Genomic DNA, 18,983 nt, shown 5'->3' on the forward strand with positions numbered 1-18,983 from the left:
AGGATTTTTGTCGCCTGGGGCAAACATTATTTTGCCCCCCAACAACTTTAAAATTCGATAATTTTGCAATGGTGTTCTTTTTTCCCACCTAAAACTGCTGCTTGGGGCAGTTGCCGCCCTGCCCCCCTCTAGTTACGGCCCTGTATAATGTAATAGGAACTATAACAAATACATTTAAAGTATGTTAATGTGAAGTTTTAATGAAAAAGTATTTTCAAAATTAAAGTTAGTAAAAAAATTTGAACACACATACACACACACAGTTGTTATTACATTTAGATAAACCTTAAAAATTAAAAAAAAAAAAAGAGAGAAAACGAATGATATGTATATATCTCAGGTTTTATTAAAAAAACAGAAACAATGTAACAAAATTAACACATATTCTTTATATGAATTAAACAAAATGATAACGTGTTAGCTCAGCTTTTTTTCATAAACATGAAACCATTTAATCATCTAATTTTTCTATTATTTTATGCAGCAATTCCAGTTGCTGTGTGTCCAGATAGGGCCTGCAATAAGATGAAAAACCATCTGTCCATTTCATTTTTTAAAACATGATTGAAGTCACGCAAAATAAAGAGGATTCAAAAACACATCATTTTGTATTCCTGGATTGTATTTTGTTATTGAAAACAATATAAATCAGGGCTGGACAAATCCCAGGTGACTGAAATTTTCATTGAGAAGTTACTAAATTGCAAGGGCTGATAGCAGCACAAAAGTTTTGGATTTTCTAACAGCACATTTGATAACATGAAAGAGGGTCACTATGCCTTGAAAAAGGCAAAAGGAGCATTATTTGGACCTTTTTTCGAGTAAAATTTATTTTGGTGTCTAAAAGTTGTTCTGCAACCTAGATTTTTTTGCAATTTGTCCAGCCCTGATATAAATAACAGTTTCACTTCAAGTTCCTATCATTTCAGTTCCATTAAATTCATTCAATTTTATTATTTTGACAATAAAATATCCCTCAGATCAATGCAAATGGACTGCCAAAATCAATAACAAATAGTTATATGTAAATCTAATGTAAATTATCCTGTTTTTCCCAAGAAAATTTGACAATCGTTTACACAGAAATTTATAACTGCAATTACAAAGTGATTACACAATTAAGTTTTAATTTTGAATTAAACCTTCCAGTCCTCTATAACCCTCAAAAAACATTACATTCTCATTGACTGGTTCACAGCCTGATACAAGAACTATACTATATGGCCCAAATATAATAGTTCTCGAATACGAGTATGTAACTCTTCGGTCTTGATCTCAGTCAAAAAGGTCTAATTTTATGGTAGTAACTGAACAAATATGTAATCACTAATACATTTATAATCCACAAAAACAATATTTTTACCAGAGATCAGGTTCAAGTGCCTTCATGGCATAGTTGTCTTTTGACTGGCTTGCCATCTAAATTTTTGAAAAGCAAATTGATGGTATTAGTATGGTTGTGCAATGGTAGAGTAAAAAGCATTGGAAGTTATGGTAGTAGGAAATTTAATTATTTTCTTGATCTCTGTTTAAAAAAAAACATGAAGCTGCAACAAAAAACATTAATGCTTCGATATCTTGCAAAAGATGTAATGTGGGGTGAATCTGGTCATATAACAAAAAAGTCACTGAATCCATATTAGATTTTTTTGATTGTTCAAATTAATTGTGATGATTTATTTTTTCCTCTTTTATGAAAAAAGTTAATATACAAAATAATTTTAACATGTGAAAACATGAATAATTGGAAGAATATGAAGCTCCATTAAGATTCCAATGTCCATTCAGTTTAATATAAAAAATCTTGCACTGATCAGATAAACAAACTTTTTGTTGTAAAATAATTTAAACAGAGAAACATTTTTTTAAATCCACTAGTCCAAAGTTCAGAGTTAAGGAAAGTGCCTATTTTTTTCGTATAGTTCCCCAAGTCCTCTGCAATCAAAATGTAAGCAGTCATAATGATATATGGATAATATGAATTGCAGGATATAAATTAATAGCAGTTCAACACCTATAAATGTTGGCTTTTTTTACAAATGTGAGGGGAGTTACAGTTTAGCTACATAAAAGAACCATACTCACCACAAATGATTGTAAAAGAAGAAACAGGTCTTCATTGATATAATTCACTGAAAAAATAAGTGACGTATAAAAAAAAATGATAATTTCATGGTAAATGTTTATAAACAATTTTAAAAATAATATCCTGTTCAGTGAAGTGTTAATATGAATTATGTAATTTTACATAAATTCTGAAATAGCAGAAAAACATATATTTAAATATGATGAAGAAATAAAAAATAACACTTGTAATTACTTTTCATTAGTTTCCATAATTTACTTTAGTACTAATTACAAAATATATTATATGTTATCACATATGCTCATCTATTATCTTAAATCAGATAGCTGAACTCATTCATAACTTTTGAATACAAGACAATATTTAAATTTTGACAATAATAATATTGAATGTAAAAAAAAAAATAATAATCAAATTATATCCAAGAAAGAGCATTGCACATGAGTAATACAACTAATGAAAGCATTACCATGATTAATAAATTCTACTTCACAAAGCAATCAATTTATTTCGCACTATAATCTTTCCAATACAGAGTAACATGCATTATATCTACCAATATGAATTAGCAACATTATCAGAATGTATATGCTAATGTGTGGCATAATTGCATTCCTTTGACAGTTGGAAGTTAGACAATTTGTATGCCATGAACTGTTAGCTAGTGCAGATATTGTGGAAATCCTTTACATGAAAAGCTTCAGCAAGGTCACAACTAGATGCTTGATCAACTGGACCAAGCATACATTTAGGCCCCCCCCCCTCCCAATAATGTTGAAGAGATTAATGGGGGAGGTGCTGGACCAGGTGGGGATCTGGTCTAACATCTGGGACACCAGACCCCTACCTGCTCCCTCATAGTTGCAGCACTGAGTCTCAGACAAAACAAAAGGTTGTGAAATATGTAATTTGCCTACGAGGAGTTTTTGATCAGCACTTTTTTTAGCATGATTTGAGATGTGTATTAAATGTGAATATGAGATTAGAATACAGTTAGTGATGTTACTGCATGTCAGCATCATCCAGAAAACAGTAGGAACCAGAAATTCAACACATGCAAATTACAGAAACTATTGCTTTTTCTGGGGCTTTTTATGAAGATGTCTGGGAAATTTCACAATATCCACATCTGTACCAGCATGGGTCCATGATATACCGATCTCCCAACTCTTGAAGGATTTACGTATACCATGCATGGGTGCACACATTCTGACAAAAGACACAAATACAAATTGGCAGATGTAATATGTGCTACCATGCATAATATTTATCTAATACCTGGTGACTGTTGCTCATTGTCTTTTTCCCAAGTATATTTTTCAAGTAATTTTGCATTTTCCGGTTTCAGTTTCTGAGGAGGTGGCTACAGAAAAGAGGAAAATAATATAAATAAAGCAATCCAGATTTTTTTAAAAATTTCATGCATGAGTAACTAACAATCAACTGAACAAAAAAATATTCCAAAAGTGTATAAAGGTATGCTCAGCAATCAATATTAATAGAAAAGTTTCATCAGGGACTCTACATTGAAAATTGTTTTTCTCTTATGAATATTTTGATGAAACAAAGTAACTTCATTGTATGGAGACCTCACTATACATTTCAATGTTATCAATGCAGTAATACCTCAGCTAACGAAGATGATTCGTTCAGGAATCACATTTGTTAGCCAAAATGTGATTTCCCATATATTTCTATGAAAATATTTTTAATTTGTTCCAGATATAACACCAAAATTTAAAGATAAGTTTTTTAAAACACGAAGGAGTGATATAAAAAAGACAAAAACTGATCAAAAACTAAAATAAACAGCTTCAAAATTGGATAAATGAGAATTTACAGGAAGACGGAGATACTAAAGACGTTTTTATTTTACACTATGTGCACAACAAACACCAGCTTTATTCTACTAAAGCAACTTCAGCTTTCATCTACTAAAGCTGATGTTGGCACAACTCAGTCAAGTTCCTACAGATTTCCATTAATTTGTGATTTACTCAGCTCATTTCTGTGTCTGGTATATGCAGATGATGAAGATGAGCCCCAAGAATGTCCAGATTGTCGTTTGATGCTAAGAGTCTTGCAAAGAAAGAATGTGCTCTGAAAACAGACTCCTTTTTTTTTTTTAATGCATTTTCTATTAGTGGAATCTTTAATTTTACATAAAATGTTCCAAAACTTTCAGAAAGAGAAGCAGAGACATCTGGAAAAAGATTCCTAAGTGCACATGAGTATATCTGGATCGAGTGATAGTAATTTTGATGATGATTGACAATAAAATTCAGCCAATACATAGCTTCTGCTATGGACACAAAATGAAAAAACACACAATAAAAAATGCAAATGAAAATGTAATTCATGTTATATCAACTTCTTTTAAGAGTTCTTTGTTTTTAAAAACTCATACTTGAACAATTAGTTTATGAATGAGCAAGATGTTCAAAGAAATGACAAATTGTTTGAGACCAGAAGACTTATTTGTATAAAAACTAGTCAGTCTGTAAATTGGAGGTTCGTAAAATCGATTGTATAAAGCATTCATAACCAAATCTATATTACCACCAATATTTCCTATAATTCAAAATTTGTAATTTTTATTTTTTAAACATTTACTGAGTTATCAAAAACTTTTGACAATAACAACAATCTCACATGCAAAAGGACAAGCAGCAGAACCCTTGTTATCTCAGCCTTACTCAAGGTTGCTGCAAAACCTCCAATTCTAAGAGTCAAATCCTCGACTTCAAATGTGCCTAAGAGGGGAAAAAATTTTCTTATAAATTCTTTAAGTTACATACAAAATGTTACAATTATTTTCACAATGGTTACAAACCACTTTGATACGTATGAACTAAATTAAAATCAATGTGATCAATTAAAAAAAAATTACACTAGAACTCAATGAAGAAAAATAATTTGTGAACGCAATGCTATAAGGAAATTTTCTTTTGCAATGTGTCCAAGTAAAATTTATGAAAAATCTATAACAAAAGAAAAAATTGAAATAAACAAAGGGATAATCATAAAGAAAGCAAAACACACACACGTGTTGTATTTGTTTTTCTTCTAAAATAAAATTAGGCAATTTACCAATTACCAAATTACATCAAAAAAAATATCAATAATAGAAATAGACATACTTTCAGCTTCAGCTATCATGCAAATATCAGTCAAAGCATCAAGAGCACAATCATAATCAGCTGGGGGGAAAAAATCAAATATGAGTGAATAACATGCATAGTAACAAGAATACATGGCTATACTTCAGAATAAAAAATATTTGATTGACTTACATAATTTTATTTTGCACTGTGCAATCAATTCTAGGGAATGGATATAATTTAATGGTGCCTGTATTGAATAAAAAAAAGATTTTGCATGTAAGCATTATCAAAGATATCCATGAATATTATTTATTTCTAGAAACGTTTGATCAAATATGACAACACTCTAGACTTTTTCAGTATGAAAAAATTTCAGCTGTATTAATTGTACATTTATTGGTATTCTTAATTACCCGATGCTGGAATCTTGCTGCTCTCTCATAGTATGTGATAGCTTCATAAAGCCTGCCCAAGTGACGTAGTGCATTTCCAGCCTCTGTGCAGAGAGATGCAGCCATTGCAACCTGATTATGCTCTTGATGTATTTTGATAGCATCATCATAGCAACTTAAAGCAGCATTGAGGTTCTCTGAAAAGCTTGGACACATCAGCTCATGATTCAAACTTTCTGCTTCCAAAAAAAGACGAGCAGCCTTCACAAGAGTCTGGGATTCCTCTGCAGTGTTTCCCAATGTATTTTCACATCTAACCACCCATGAGAAATAAGAAAAAGAAAAGAAAAAAATCAACAGTGCATATACATTTTCATATGCTGAAGGATAAAAAAAAAATACCATAGTTTCCTGTGTGCATATAACCTTCACATGCAAATTTTACTACTTTAAGAAAAAAAAAGTCAATAATCAGCAGTGGCGTGCAATCCAAACATGAAATTTTCCAGCAGCTATCTGTATCACAACTGATAAAATCTTGAAAAATGGAATAATGCAATAATAATGTTCATAAAAATTATTTAGAAATCACTTCAAGTTAGAATGGTAAAAAAAATTTATTACATAGCCATGGAGTTGAATTAGCCACAAGAGCTGAAACTTTAAACTTTAAAATCTATATAAATTACAGATTTACTATGGGAAATTATGATACATGAATGGCACACTATCAGGCTCCGAAAAGCAACTAAAATTTGGATACAGCCATCTCTTGTACTAAATTACATTTGCTTCAATGAACCAAGATAATGTAGAGTATTAAAAACTGCAAATACACAAGGGGCAGTGAATTTAAAAATGCTAATAATAATTAAGCTAAAGGATATCCATACCGAGCAACAGCAAGACAGCAAAATGCAGAGTAGTGAGGACACTCATTATGCTCTAGCTCTTTTGCAAGATCATCTGAATGAAAAATGTAGTTGAAATGAGCTTCCAGTGTAGAAATAGCCAAATGAAAGTTATATATGTTATAAAAAACAACAAAAAATAATTTTATTCATGCTCACATATATATGCAAATTTTCATGCCTATGAGTTTATTATCATTTTTTCAAAACACCCATTTTCTTTTACCCTCAACAGTGCACAATCCTGATAAGCTTAATTTCAATTTTTATATCCATGAAGTAGATAATGGTTGAACACAGTGACATTGTGATATGGTCTAGCTCAGTGCTATCCCAAAAAAAATAATTTTGAAGAGTAGTTTCACTCGTCTCCAAAATTTTAAGGGGTAATTTTGAAAAAACTGAGTATTTTTCCATGTAGTAACTATATTAAAAAATTACCAAAAAGTTTGAAGTATTTTTACTTGTTAACAAAATTTGGAGTAAAATTGAATTTTAATGCGTGAATCATGTATTTGGGTGAGTATTGGCAAACACTGGTCAAGCTATGTTTTACATCCACGTGTATGGATTTAGTATTTTGTTTTGTATTTTATTTTTTTTAGCGCAGCTTTTCCCCCTCTCTCACAAATGCCCCATGAGCAATGAGAAAAATTACGATTAACTAGCCATCTGAAGTTATGAAGGAGTATAAAAAATATATTTTTCATATTGAATCATCACTGAAAAATTACCCTAAAAAATTTTGGTCTTTCTGCACTATCAAAAATAGAAATGTTCCTTTAAATATGAAATGTAATAATAATTTTTTGTCGACTACTTCTGATACTGCAACTGCATTTGAGAATTTTTTCAAGTCTAGCTACATCACCAGTGCTACAAATGATATCTATATCTCTGATACGGCTTTTCCTAATTCTTCTAATGTTACCATTGATAATGTTTCTGTGGATGATATTGTTCATAGTATAAAGAAACTTAAAGGCTCTTCTCTAGGTATGGATGGTGTTCCTTCTTATATAGTTAAAGCTTGTGCTATAAATTTTGTTTTTCCGTTGCTAATTATTTTCAATTTATCAATTAGTACCAAAATTTTTCCTGCCGAGTGGAAGAGAGCAAAATTTGTTCCCATCTTCAAAAAAGGTGACAAATCTTGTATCGAGAACTATAGACCTGTTGTTATTTTATCTCTGTTCGCTAAAATCTTCGAATCGATACTACACAAAAAAAATTTCAATCAGATCAAGTCCTGTATTTCCGCGAATCAACATGGTTTTGTCAATGGTAGTATAAACTGTCACTAATCTCCTGAGTCTTAATGCCTGTATTATCGACGCCATACACAAAAAACAACAACTTGATGTAATATATACTGATTTTTCAAAAGCTTTTGATCATATCGATCATGGAATTCTTATCAGCAAAATTAGTAAAATCGGTTTTAACTCTGACTTAGTGAATTGGTTCATTTCCTACTTATCCAACAGAATGTTGTATGTTTCCTATAAATCCAATTTAAGCCAAGGTTTTGTTGCTAGTTCTGGTGTCCCTCAGGGATCTGTGCTAGGCCCGTTGTTATTTATCATTTTTATCAATGATCTATCCGCACTTTTCAAAAATTGTCTACTCTTTGCTGATGATTTGAAGATTTTTAAAAGTATTGATTGTATTGATGTATGTTATAGCCTTCAAAATGAGCTGTCTTTACTTCACGAATGGTGTTTACTTAATAGACTTAATCTCAATATTGATAAATGTTTTGTTCTTTCATTCACTCACAAAAAGAATCCAATCTTTTTTACGTATAACATTAATAATAGCCAATTGCTTAGAAGAACCTCTGCGACCGATTTGGGAGTTATTTATAGTACCAATTTTAACTTTGCTGATCACATTAAAAATCTTTGCTCTGTGTCATATAAAAAACTTGGTTTGCTTAAAAGAATGTCGAGAGATTTCAAGGATAGTAATACGTTAATATCCCTTTTTAATACGCTTGTAAGATCTAAACTTGAATATGCTTCAATTATCTGGAACCCATTTCACGCTTGCCATATCATGAGTCTTGAAATTATTCAAAACAATTTTCTAAGGTATTTATATTTCAAAAAATATGGTCCTTATAACAATATTCTATCTGCCACTCATCTACAAAACAGTTTCAATGTCAATAGCTTACAAAAACGCAGAGAGTACTTGCTCGTTATTTTTTTCAAGAAACTGTTGACTAACCAAATTGATTGTATACCAATTCTTAATGAAATATGTTTCAATATTAAGTGTCACAATACAAGATCTAATTGTTTATTTGCCATCAAATCATATAATACTAATATTGGTAATTTCTGTGCTATAAACAGATTTTCCGAATTTTATAATGCGCTTCCTCAACATCTGGATATTTTTCATTCGTCTGTTACCGACTTTAGAAGATTTTTGCTGTGATTGCGTTGTATATATCTTTGTATAGAATTTTTGTATTTTGCGTAATTCTTTGTTACTTTTTATTTGTCTTTTGTGTACTTTATCATGTCGCTTTTTCTATTCTGTGCAAATTTTTATTTTTACTGCAAGCTGTAATTGGGTTTAAACCTGTAGCTTTGTTTTATAAATAAATAAAATAAAAAACATTGGCGCTGCCCGGGTTTTCTCCATATACTGACAGCATTAAAGTGACAAACCATTGCAAAAAATTATACATAGCTGCGATGACATTGTTAAGGGGAACCATGGTGAAACCAAAGAAAAAAACATTTCAAAATCATTGTTGAGGCCCACAAACTGTTGTTGCCCAACAGCTTTTGGTGTATTTTGGTCATTTGCCTAGCTCTGACGAACTTTAAAAGTAAACTATAGGTTCAAGTCAGGCCTTGTTCGATACATATGAAAAATTTGCCGTAGATCAGTCAAAACTGGTAGATTTGTAGAGAGAACAGACATACAGAAAATCAACTGTATACGAGTTTGGCGAGTTTTTGCCGCCGATGGTAGAAACTAATTCCCCCCCCCCATTTCTGCATGAGAGGCACGTTATTGTGCATTTGATTATTTATCTAAATACGATAGTTTTGAATACAAACTTTGCCATAAAAATTAATCCATTTCCAAGTTGGTGAATTTTTGCCATTTCTAGAAAAAACAGCAGTAAAAAATGTCTCGGTTTAAGAAGAAAAAAAAAAATATATATATATATATATATATATATTATTAATTTTATCAATCAAAGAATGAGCATAAATTGTTTTACAAAAGTGTTTAAAACATCTAGTACCCTACCATTTACACAATTGTGTTTGCTATGAACGTGCACCATAAGTTGAGAAATGCTGATCTAGGCTTTACAGTATCAGATTGCATGATATATCGAAGCACGATATACCTAACTGGATTCCACTTTATTTATTTCTTGTCAGAGTGTTTCTATTTTTGTGTATCTAAGTACTGATGTTATCTTTATACAGGGTGTTCATAATTAAAGTTTCTGTACTCTGAGTAGTTTATCTCAAAAACTGTTCATCCGAATACAGCCAAATTTTTAGGATACCTTAATGAGACCATAGGAGAGAGATTTACGAAATTAAAAAAAAGAAAGTTCAATTTTTGACTATCAGGTAAAAAAGTGACACTTTTTCATTGAATTTTCATTTTTTCATGAACCATATAGCATATACAAGATTCATTGAAAGACTGGTTATTTGTGGAGATGAAGATTATAAGGAAGAAAATTCATCATATAACATATATACAAATTTTCAATGGAATGTGTCCTCCAGAACGGGAGCTGCATAAATCGGAGCAGTGTCAGTATACTGAGAGGAGCTATGTTGGTCTGAGCAGTGTCAGTGAACTGAAACTACTCAGACCTACATTGCACCCATTCTGGAGGACATATTCCATTGAAATTTAGTACAAACACTATGTGGGCTTATGGAAAAAGGGAAAATTCAATAAATAAGTGCCACTTATTCACCTGGTGATGAAAATTGGAACTTCTCTTTTATTTCACAAATTTCTCTACCATGGTTCATCAAGAAAGCCTAAAAATTTTGCCCAAAGAAAACCAATTCTTCCTGAAATAGACAAAGTACAGTAATACCTGACAACAGTGTAAGTCAGGGTTTTCCATAGAAATGCATATAGATATTAGTTAAATGGGACCAAATTTTAGAAACAGCACCTGTCTTTTTCTTTCTTACTATGACTATAATGCTACGACGGTACTTGTCTACGTCAAAAGTACAAAAGCTATGTACAAATAATTTTTTAAACTTGGCACTAGACTTCAGGTATAAAATTGTGACCTCTCCTAAAAATAGCAGATACCAAGAGCAAGCCTTGGGATTCCATTCCGAAATTCTGGCAAGTTTTCAGCTTTAGCCTACAGTAATAATGTACAAACCTATCAAAAAAATTGGTGTAATTTCATTAAATAAAATGTTCTTGATTGAATAAAACAATTTTTTACTTGATTATCGCTTAATGATTTCCACTATCTCAACAATAATCCACTGATTATGCTTGAATTTCAAAAATGCACATTTTTCACAGAAATTTGCATAACTCCCAAATTGCACAACTCTGGGTAGTGTAAGTCAGGGTATTACTGTACAGTGAAACCTCATTGCAAAGATGATCGATATAACAATAAATCTCTCTACAATATTTTTTTTTCTTGATCCACAGAGCATCATTATATCAAGATTTCAAGACACATTTTTGTTTACTGCAATTTTGTCCTAAATTTCAGATTTTAGCAATAATCAAAATTCCATTTTTTAGGCTGCAATTAGCTATAATCCGTATTTGTGATCACGATTTCTTGTTCATTTCTTGATGTTAACCTATCTTTTTTTTAAGTATATCGTTTTCTCTTAAGTGAAAAATGAGAGTTCATAAGCATTTTGATTTTTGTCAGGCTACATTAATGTGATTAATATGATAAAAATAATGTCGTACTGGGCTAGTATATTTAGAATAATGAGAATAATAAAACTATGGTTTAAAAGGACAAAAGAATATTTATATTCTAATTAATGTCATGTTTCAGAAAAATATAAAATGGGTATAATAAATGTTAATAAATGTATCTAAAACCAGGATTATACTGTTTATAAAGTTTTATAAAAATTATTTTATAAAACACGACCAATGCAACCAAAATTCTTATCTGTTTTATTTGCTCAAATGTGACCAATAAGATTATTAGTTGGATTTTTCAAGTTTTATAAAAGAACTTTTACCAAACTTTTATAGTGTAATCAAAGGGAGTAGTGAGGGGGGAACTTGGGGGGGTCTGCCCCCCCCCCCAAAATGTGAGAAAATGACCGAAGAAAGGGGAAAAAGATGGCCAAATCTATTGTTCTATCACTTTGTTTCCCCCCCCCCCAAAATGAGAGAGAGAGAGAGAGTGAGTGAGTGTGAGAGAAAGAGAGAGAAAACAAAATCCTGGCCTTACATAAAAATCTTCCCAACAAAAGATGTTAAGATAAATTAAAAGTATGTCGTTGCCATTCATACAAACGTCATACATCAAAATTCCCAATTTTTTTAAGTCACTAAAAGCTTGTTTCTGTGTAAAAAAGTTATTAACATTTTTGCAGCTGTCTTTCAATCAGAAACATATGGCATTCTCACAGAACACGGAAAAACATGTAAAGAAGCTTTCAGTGGCATAAAAAAAATTTGAGAATTTTGATGTATGATTTTTCGCACATAATAATAAATGCATTCTAAATTTGTTTTAAAATTGTAATAAGTGTTTTTAGAAAAGCTTTTCGCAATAATTAAATGCAACATATCATTTGCAAAATTTTATTATGAGTATTTCGTCATCATAAAACTTCTTTTTTTCAATGTTTAAAAATATAATAAATCACATAATAAAATTTTTTTGAATCACTTTGAAATGATCCTCAACTGCATTTTCAATTTAAAATTGAAAAACAATTTAAAATTGAAAAACACCAATTTTATTTTTCATTGATGAAATTCCAGTTTAGCCAAAAAATATTCAGTATTCCTCTTCTGCCACAAAATTAACTGAATATTGAGTATTTGGTGTGATTTGCTCAAATCACTACCCACTGCATCTCTAGCACATATTCTTGAGGGTTGAAACAGAAGAGAACAAAACAGTTATTGTGTAAACAAAGTCTTTGATAATAAACAAATGAACCACTGATTAAACTTCAAAAAGGACTTACTAAAGTTTGCGCTTGCTTCAGCAACATTTGGCTTTCTTAAGAATCGCCTGGAAAATTTTAAAATGAATATAATAACAATAAGTATACTAAATACTTCTATGCATGCACATGAATCCAAGAGTGAAAAAATTAACACAGCAACAAAAGAAAGATATTTGAAAAAGAATCATTATATAAACATGAAAAAAACTATAATACAAATTAAAAGGCATCACAAAACACTTTACTGCAGCAGTCCTAAGTGGAGAAACGATTAGCACGTTACTATGCTACAGTTATTAAAATAAAAAAACATTATGAGCTCATTAAATTATTAAGCTGTTTTCTGAGAAATTTGGGCATTTTCATCCAGTAATAGAATTTAGACAGTTCAGTAGAACCAGTACGTTTTTTAAGTTCAGTGTATCAGTTGTTAAAATGTAACCTGCAATCAAGGTTTTTTCCGAGGTGGATGTCTGGACATCTAAATATGGTTGTAGCTAACCAACTGGCTCACTGGTGCACCAGTCGTTAAATAAATTGAATCCTACCACATCATGTTGGATTATTGCCACTATCCAACATTTTTAATCCCTTTTTCATGTGTTTGCATGGGCCTCTGCCACCCAATGAAATATATAAGCCAATTGAAACAGTGGAACCTTGTTATACAAATACAAATACAAATACAACGCCACAACAGGCAAACTGCCCAACGAGGTGGCTGACTTAAGAACATCATGGATCCCCGAGCCCTACCTACTACTGCTACACCACACACGCACCCCGCCCACAACCCCCCCCCCGCGGAACCCCCAACGAATCGGTACATGCGGGAATGTGCGTGTACGTGTAGTGAAACCTGACGTGAAGTTTTTTTTGTTTTTCTGTAATGCTTGTTATGTGTAGTGCTGCCATCTGCCACCAGTTTTTCAAACTATGAGTGAAGTGTTATGATTGAATGATTTTTCGTTGTAGGACTGTTGCTGTCTGTGGCGAGACTTTTTAACGGGGAGATCGGCTCACATTTGCGCCTTGAAGTTGGGAACCACAGAAAACCAACTTCAGCCGACCACCACTGTGGGGTTCGAACCTGGATCCTCGCATCGCGAGTCCGTCACTATAACCACTCGACCACCACAGCGTTAATCCACAGGTGTTAATCCAGTTACGTCCATGTTTCTGAGATGTAGAGTTACTATTCTAGGGTTAAGGAAAATAGTTTACTCCGGTGCAAGATACTATAACTGCTTAACCGTACATGCTTGTGTGGCCCTAATGTATTATGTTGTCAGAGTAGTGCTTGTTTAGTGTTCTTGCTAGTGCAGCCATCTATCTTCTATACATTGAAGTGAAGATGTCATATGCTCAAAGAATGGATGTTATATACTTTAATTTTCATGTTATGTGTGTATCATGTTGTAGGTCTGCCTGCTCTCTGCGGAGAGACTTTTAAATGGGGCACTGGCTTGTACTCAGGAAGTCAAGTTAGACAACTGCAGAAATCTTTGTTCTTTGTGGGAGATAACATAACCCTAGTATAACAGGATATAGCAAATTGGATTTCATAAAGTCATGACATGGATAAAAAGACATGATTATATAATAGAGTCTGCATTAAGTGAGCCTCTATCAATTGACACTTGGATAATATTAACTTGATCAATGTTAACTAATTCACCTTTAACCAGAGGAGTAAGGAGGATTGACTTTTGGTGGGGGGAGTATACAGGTTTGGGAGGGTGGCATAATCTCTTCCAGAGAAATTGAGTTAATAACCTTCAAAAAGTATTTTAAATAAACCGAAATTATTTCAAATTTTTGATCATCATGGGGAGCACAGGCAACACCTTCTATAGCAGAAAGTCTCTGTGTTAAGCTCATGATGTCACTGAAGTCGTCCATTTCACCTTTAGTCACTGGATATACTGCAAAAAAGGTAAAGATTTCGCATACGTTGGTCTGATATATCCATCCATTCATTTTTGCAGTAATTAGCAAATTTTGTCAAAAATTACATCTTTTGGCTACAATCACTGATATCATGCATATTTATGATCGTAATTTCCCTCATTTTCCTTGATGAGATATGGTGAACCTAAGTGCGAAGGTACAATTTTTATTTGAACATGCATGGATACCAGTAACATAAATTACACTTGAGTACTTTTTCATTCAGTTAGAATCAAATTATCAAGTCTGCCTGTGGACCACCTATTCTGCCTGTTGTTGAGAAATACTGATCTAGGCTTTACAGTACCAGATTGCATATATAAAAGCACAATATACCTAACTGGATTCAACTTTATTGATTTCTTGTCAGTGTGTTTCTATTTTTGTGTATCTAAGTACTGATGTTATCTTTATACACTGAAGAGCCAAAAAAACTGGTACAACTGCCTAATATCGTGTAGGGCCCCTGTGAGCACGCAGACGTGCCGCAACACGACGTGGCATGGACTCGACTAATGTCTGAAGTAGTGCTGGAAGTAATTGACACCATGAATCCTGCAGGGCTGTCCATAAATCCGTAGAAGTAAGAGGGGGTGGAGATCTCTTCTGAACAGCACGTTGCAAGCCATCCCAGATATGTTCAATAATGTTCATGTCTGGGGATTTTGGTGGCCAGCGGAAGTGTCTAAAGTCAGAAAAGTGTTCCTGGAGCCACTTTGTAGCAATTCTGGACGTTCAGCATTGTCCTGCTGAAATTGTCCAAGTCCGTCGGAATACACAATGGAGATGAATGGGTGCAGGTGATCAGACAGAATGCTTACGTACCTGTCACCTGTCAGAGTTGTATCTAGACGTATCAGGGGTCCCATATCATGCCAACTGCACACGCCCCATACCATCACAGAGCCTCCACCAGCTTGAACAGTCCCCTGTTGACATGTAGGGTCCATGGATTCATGAGGTTGTCTCCATACCCGTACACGTCCATTAGCTCGAAGCAATTGGAACCGAGACTCGTCAGACCAGGCAACATGTTTCCAGTCCTCAACAGTCCAATGTCAGTGTTGTCGGGCCCAGGCAAGGCGTAAAGCTTTGTGCCGTGCAGTCATCAAGGGTACACGAGTGGGCCTTCGGGTCCGAAAGCCCATATCGATGATGTTTCATTGAATGGTTCGCACTCTGACACTTGCTGATGGTCCAGCATTGAAATCTGCAGCAATTTGCGGAAGGGTTGCACGTATGTCACATTTAATGATTCTCGTCAGTCATCATTGGTCCCGTTCTTGCATGATCTTTTTCTGGCCGCAGCGATGTCGTAGATTTAATTTTCTGCCGGATTCCTGATATTCACGGTACACTCGTGAAAATCCAAATTTCATCGCTACCTCGGTGATGCTATGTCCCATCTCTCGTGCGCCGACTATAACACCACGATCAAACTCACTTAAATCTCGATAACCTGCCATTGTAGCAGCAGTAACCGATCTAACAACTATGCCAGACATTTGTTGTGTTATATAGATGTTGCCGACCGCAGCGCCGTAATCTGATTGGTTCCATATCTCTTTATTTGCATACGCATGCCTGTACTAGTTTTTTTGGCTCTTCAGTTTACAGGGTGATTATAATTAAAGTTTCTATACTTTGAGTAGTTTATCTCAAAAACTGTTAATCCGAATACAGCCAAATTTTTAAGATATCTTAATGAGACCATAGGAGAGAGATTTACAAAATAAAAAAAAATAGTTCAATTTTCGATCATCAGGTAAAAAAAGTGGGACTTTTTCATTGAATTTTCCTTTTTTCATGGACCATATAGCATATGCCCTACGTACAAAGTTTCAATGGAATGTGTCCTCCAGAACGGGAGCTGCATAAATCGGAGCAGTGTCAGTATACTGAGAGGAGCTATGTTGGTCTGAGCAGTGTCAGTGAACTGAAATTACTCAGACCTACATTGCACCCATTCTGGAGGACATATTCCATTGAAATTTAGTACAAACACTATGTGGGCGTATGGAAAAAGGGAAAATTCAATAAATAAGTGCCACTTATTCACCTGGTGATGAAAATTGGAACTTCTCTTTTATTTCACAAATTTCTCTACCATGGTTCATCAAGAAAGCCTAAAAATTTTGCCCAAAGAAAACCAATTCTTCCTGAAATAGACAAAGTACAGTAATACCTGACAACAGTGTAAGTCAGGGTTTTCCATAGAAATGCATATAGATATTAGTTAAATGGGACCAAATTTTAGAAACAGCACCTGTCTTTTTCTTTCTTACTATGACTATAATGCTACGACGGTACTTGTCTACGTCAAAAGTACAAAAGCTATGTACAAATAATTTTTTAAACTTGGCACTAGACTTCAGGTATAAAATTGTGACCTCTCCTAAAAATAGCAGATACCAAGAGCAAGCCTTGGGATTTCATTCCGAAATTCTGGCAAAGTTTTCAGCTTTAGCCTACAGTAATAATGTACAAACCTATCAAAAAAATTGGTGTAATTTCATTAAATAAAATGTTCTTGATTGAATAAAACAATTTTTTACTTGATTATCGCTTAATGATTTCCACTATCTCAACAATAATCCACTGATTATGCTTGAATTTCAAAAATGCACATTTTTCACAGAAATTTGCATAACTCCCAAATTGCACAACTCTGGGTAGTGTAAGTCAGGGTATTACTGTACAGTGAAACCTCATTGCAAAGATAATCGATATAACAATAAATCTCTCTACAATATTTTTTTTCTTGATCCACAGAGCATCATTATATCAAGATTTCACTGTGTCAAGGTTGGCAAGTTTTTGCAATAGCAGAAAAAACTGGTAAAAACTGTCCTGGGAAAAATATTCTTTCCCCATATACTGTTTTTTGCCAGCAAAATGCTCAACCCTGATTGTATATATATAGGTTATTTGTGGAGATGAAGATTACAAGGAAGAAAATTCATCATATAGCATATATACAAATTTTCAATGGAATGTGTCCTCCAGAACGGGAGCTGCATAAATCGGAGCAGTGTCAGTATACTGAGAGGAGCTATGTTGGTCTGAGCAGTGTCAGTGAACTGAAACTACTCAGACCTACATATCACCCATTCTGGAGGACATACTCCATTGAAATTTAGTATAAACACTATGTGGGCCTATGGAAAAAAGGAAAATTCAAAAAATATGTGCCACTTATTCACCTGGTGGTAAAAATTTGAATTTTTTTTTTTTTTTTTTTATAATTTCACAAACCTCTCTCCCATGGTTCATCAAGACAGCCTAAAAAATTGGCTGTATTTGGATCAAACAGTTTTTGAGAAAAACTACTCAGAGTACACGAACTATGATAATAGTATAAACCTGTATTTTAAGGGAGGGGGGTTTCATGGGGGGGTCCAAGGTTGACTGTACTACCTTTGACGGTTGCAGCATCATTGCGCATTGTCGTCAACTTGGCAAGAAGCACAATATTAAATTAATGTATAAATATTTAAATGGATGCACAAAATATTAATATCGACGCAAAAATATATTTTATATAGTTGCACATTACGACTATCATTGATCCCACATTAATTTCATTATGAGTACAGAACAAATCAGCTTAAACTATATTAATAATAAATTTCCACTTAATTTTTGTAAACTATGGGGCTTTAGGTATAGTAATGAGCTGGACTATCTTAATACAATCTTGTACTTGTTACAACTTGATGTATCAATATAAATGAATTATTTTGATTACTTTTTCAGCTTTGCTTGAATTGCTTTGTACTGGCCAAGGAAATCGTTTCGCTCCATTTCCCATCAACACCTAAAATAAAATAGATGAGACACAATAAATTAGGTTTCAAGAACTTTTTTGTTTCAAATCGTTATGTTTACATTTTCCATATGGACGTGTTTCAAGTTGTTGGGCCGGCCACAAGGAGAGAAGCTCAATCGATCACATGTTTTTGGATAATAGAATATATTCTATAATATGCATAAAATATTTTTTGAGGTATTTTTATCGTTTAATAAAGAGAATTTAATTTCGATTCGAAGTGTTAATGAAATTTCTTTCCATGACATTTTTTTTTTCATTCATTTCTACTCAAATGCTTCATTTATGCTGCCATCTAACGATAGATTATCACACTATAGTTTTTTGAATACGCCGAGAGATGGCAGAATTGCGTTTTCTGTTCGAAAATGGCTCTCCAAAGTTCGCCCTTTGAACGAATATGAATTTTTTGACGTGGAAGGGGGCATGTGGGCTGTGACTGAAATATACAAAAGGCAGCCAATTTTGAGGGGAACGTGCAGCGTTTGCCCATGCGAGAAACCGTGGCCCCGAAAAGGAGCCCATG

General features: G+C 33.2%; 1 protein-coding gene across 1 annotated transcript; it reads right to left on the reverse strand.

The window, feature by feature from the left end:
• Positions 1 to 326: 326 nt before the first annotated feature.
• Hap40 (Huntingtin-associated protein 40 kDa) lies at positions 327 to 18,549 on the reverse strand. The gene is made up of 11 exons (XM_089245188.1): positions 18,377 to 18,549; positions 12,697 to 12,743; positions 6,476 to 6,548; positions 5,604 to 5,895; positions 5,380 to 5,437; positions 5,227 to 5,286; positions 4,739 to 4,839; positions 3,365 to 3,449; positions 2,086 to 2,132; positions 1,364 to 1,419; positions 327 to 515 (listed from the first exon to the last, which is right to left on the reverse strand). The coding sequence occupies exons 1-11, from the start codon at positions 18,430 to 18,432 to the stop codon at positions 452 to 454; spliced, it is 939 nt and encodes a 312-aa protein (XP_089101314.1). The 5' UTR covers positions 18,433 to 18,549; the 3' UTR covers positions 327 to 451.
• Positions 18,550 to 18,983: the final 434 nt, after the last annotated feature.

The sequence above is a fragment of the Pholcus phalangioides genome, unplaced genomic scaffold, assembly GCF_987345545.1.
Source record: "Pholcus phalangioides strain wild (caught in Gottingen) unplaced genomic scaffold, Ppha-v1.0 ptg000015l_1, whole genome shotgun sequence".
Taxonomy (NCBI): domain Eukaryota; kingdom Metazoa; phylum Arthropoda; class Arachnida; order Araneae; family Pholcidae; genus Pholcus; species Pholcus phalangioides.

Coding starts and splice junctions, on each gene's coding strand:
- Hap40 (XM_089245188.1), bottom strand. CDS start 18,432: ATGGAGCGAAACGATTTCCTTGGCCAGTACAAAGCAATTCAAGCAAAG. Junction 6,549..12,696: donor TGAAGCAAGCGCAAACTTTA/GTAAGTCCTTTT, acceptor TTTTTCATTCAG/ATGATCTTGCAAAAGAGCTA. Junction 3,450..4,738: donor TGCTGCTTGTCCTTTTGCAT/GTGAGATTGTTG, acceptor TCTTTTCTGTAG/CCACCTCCTCAGAAACTGAA.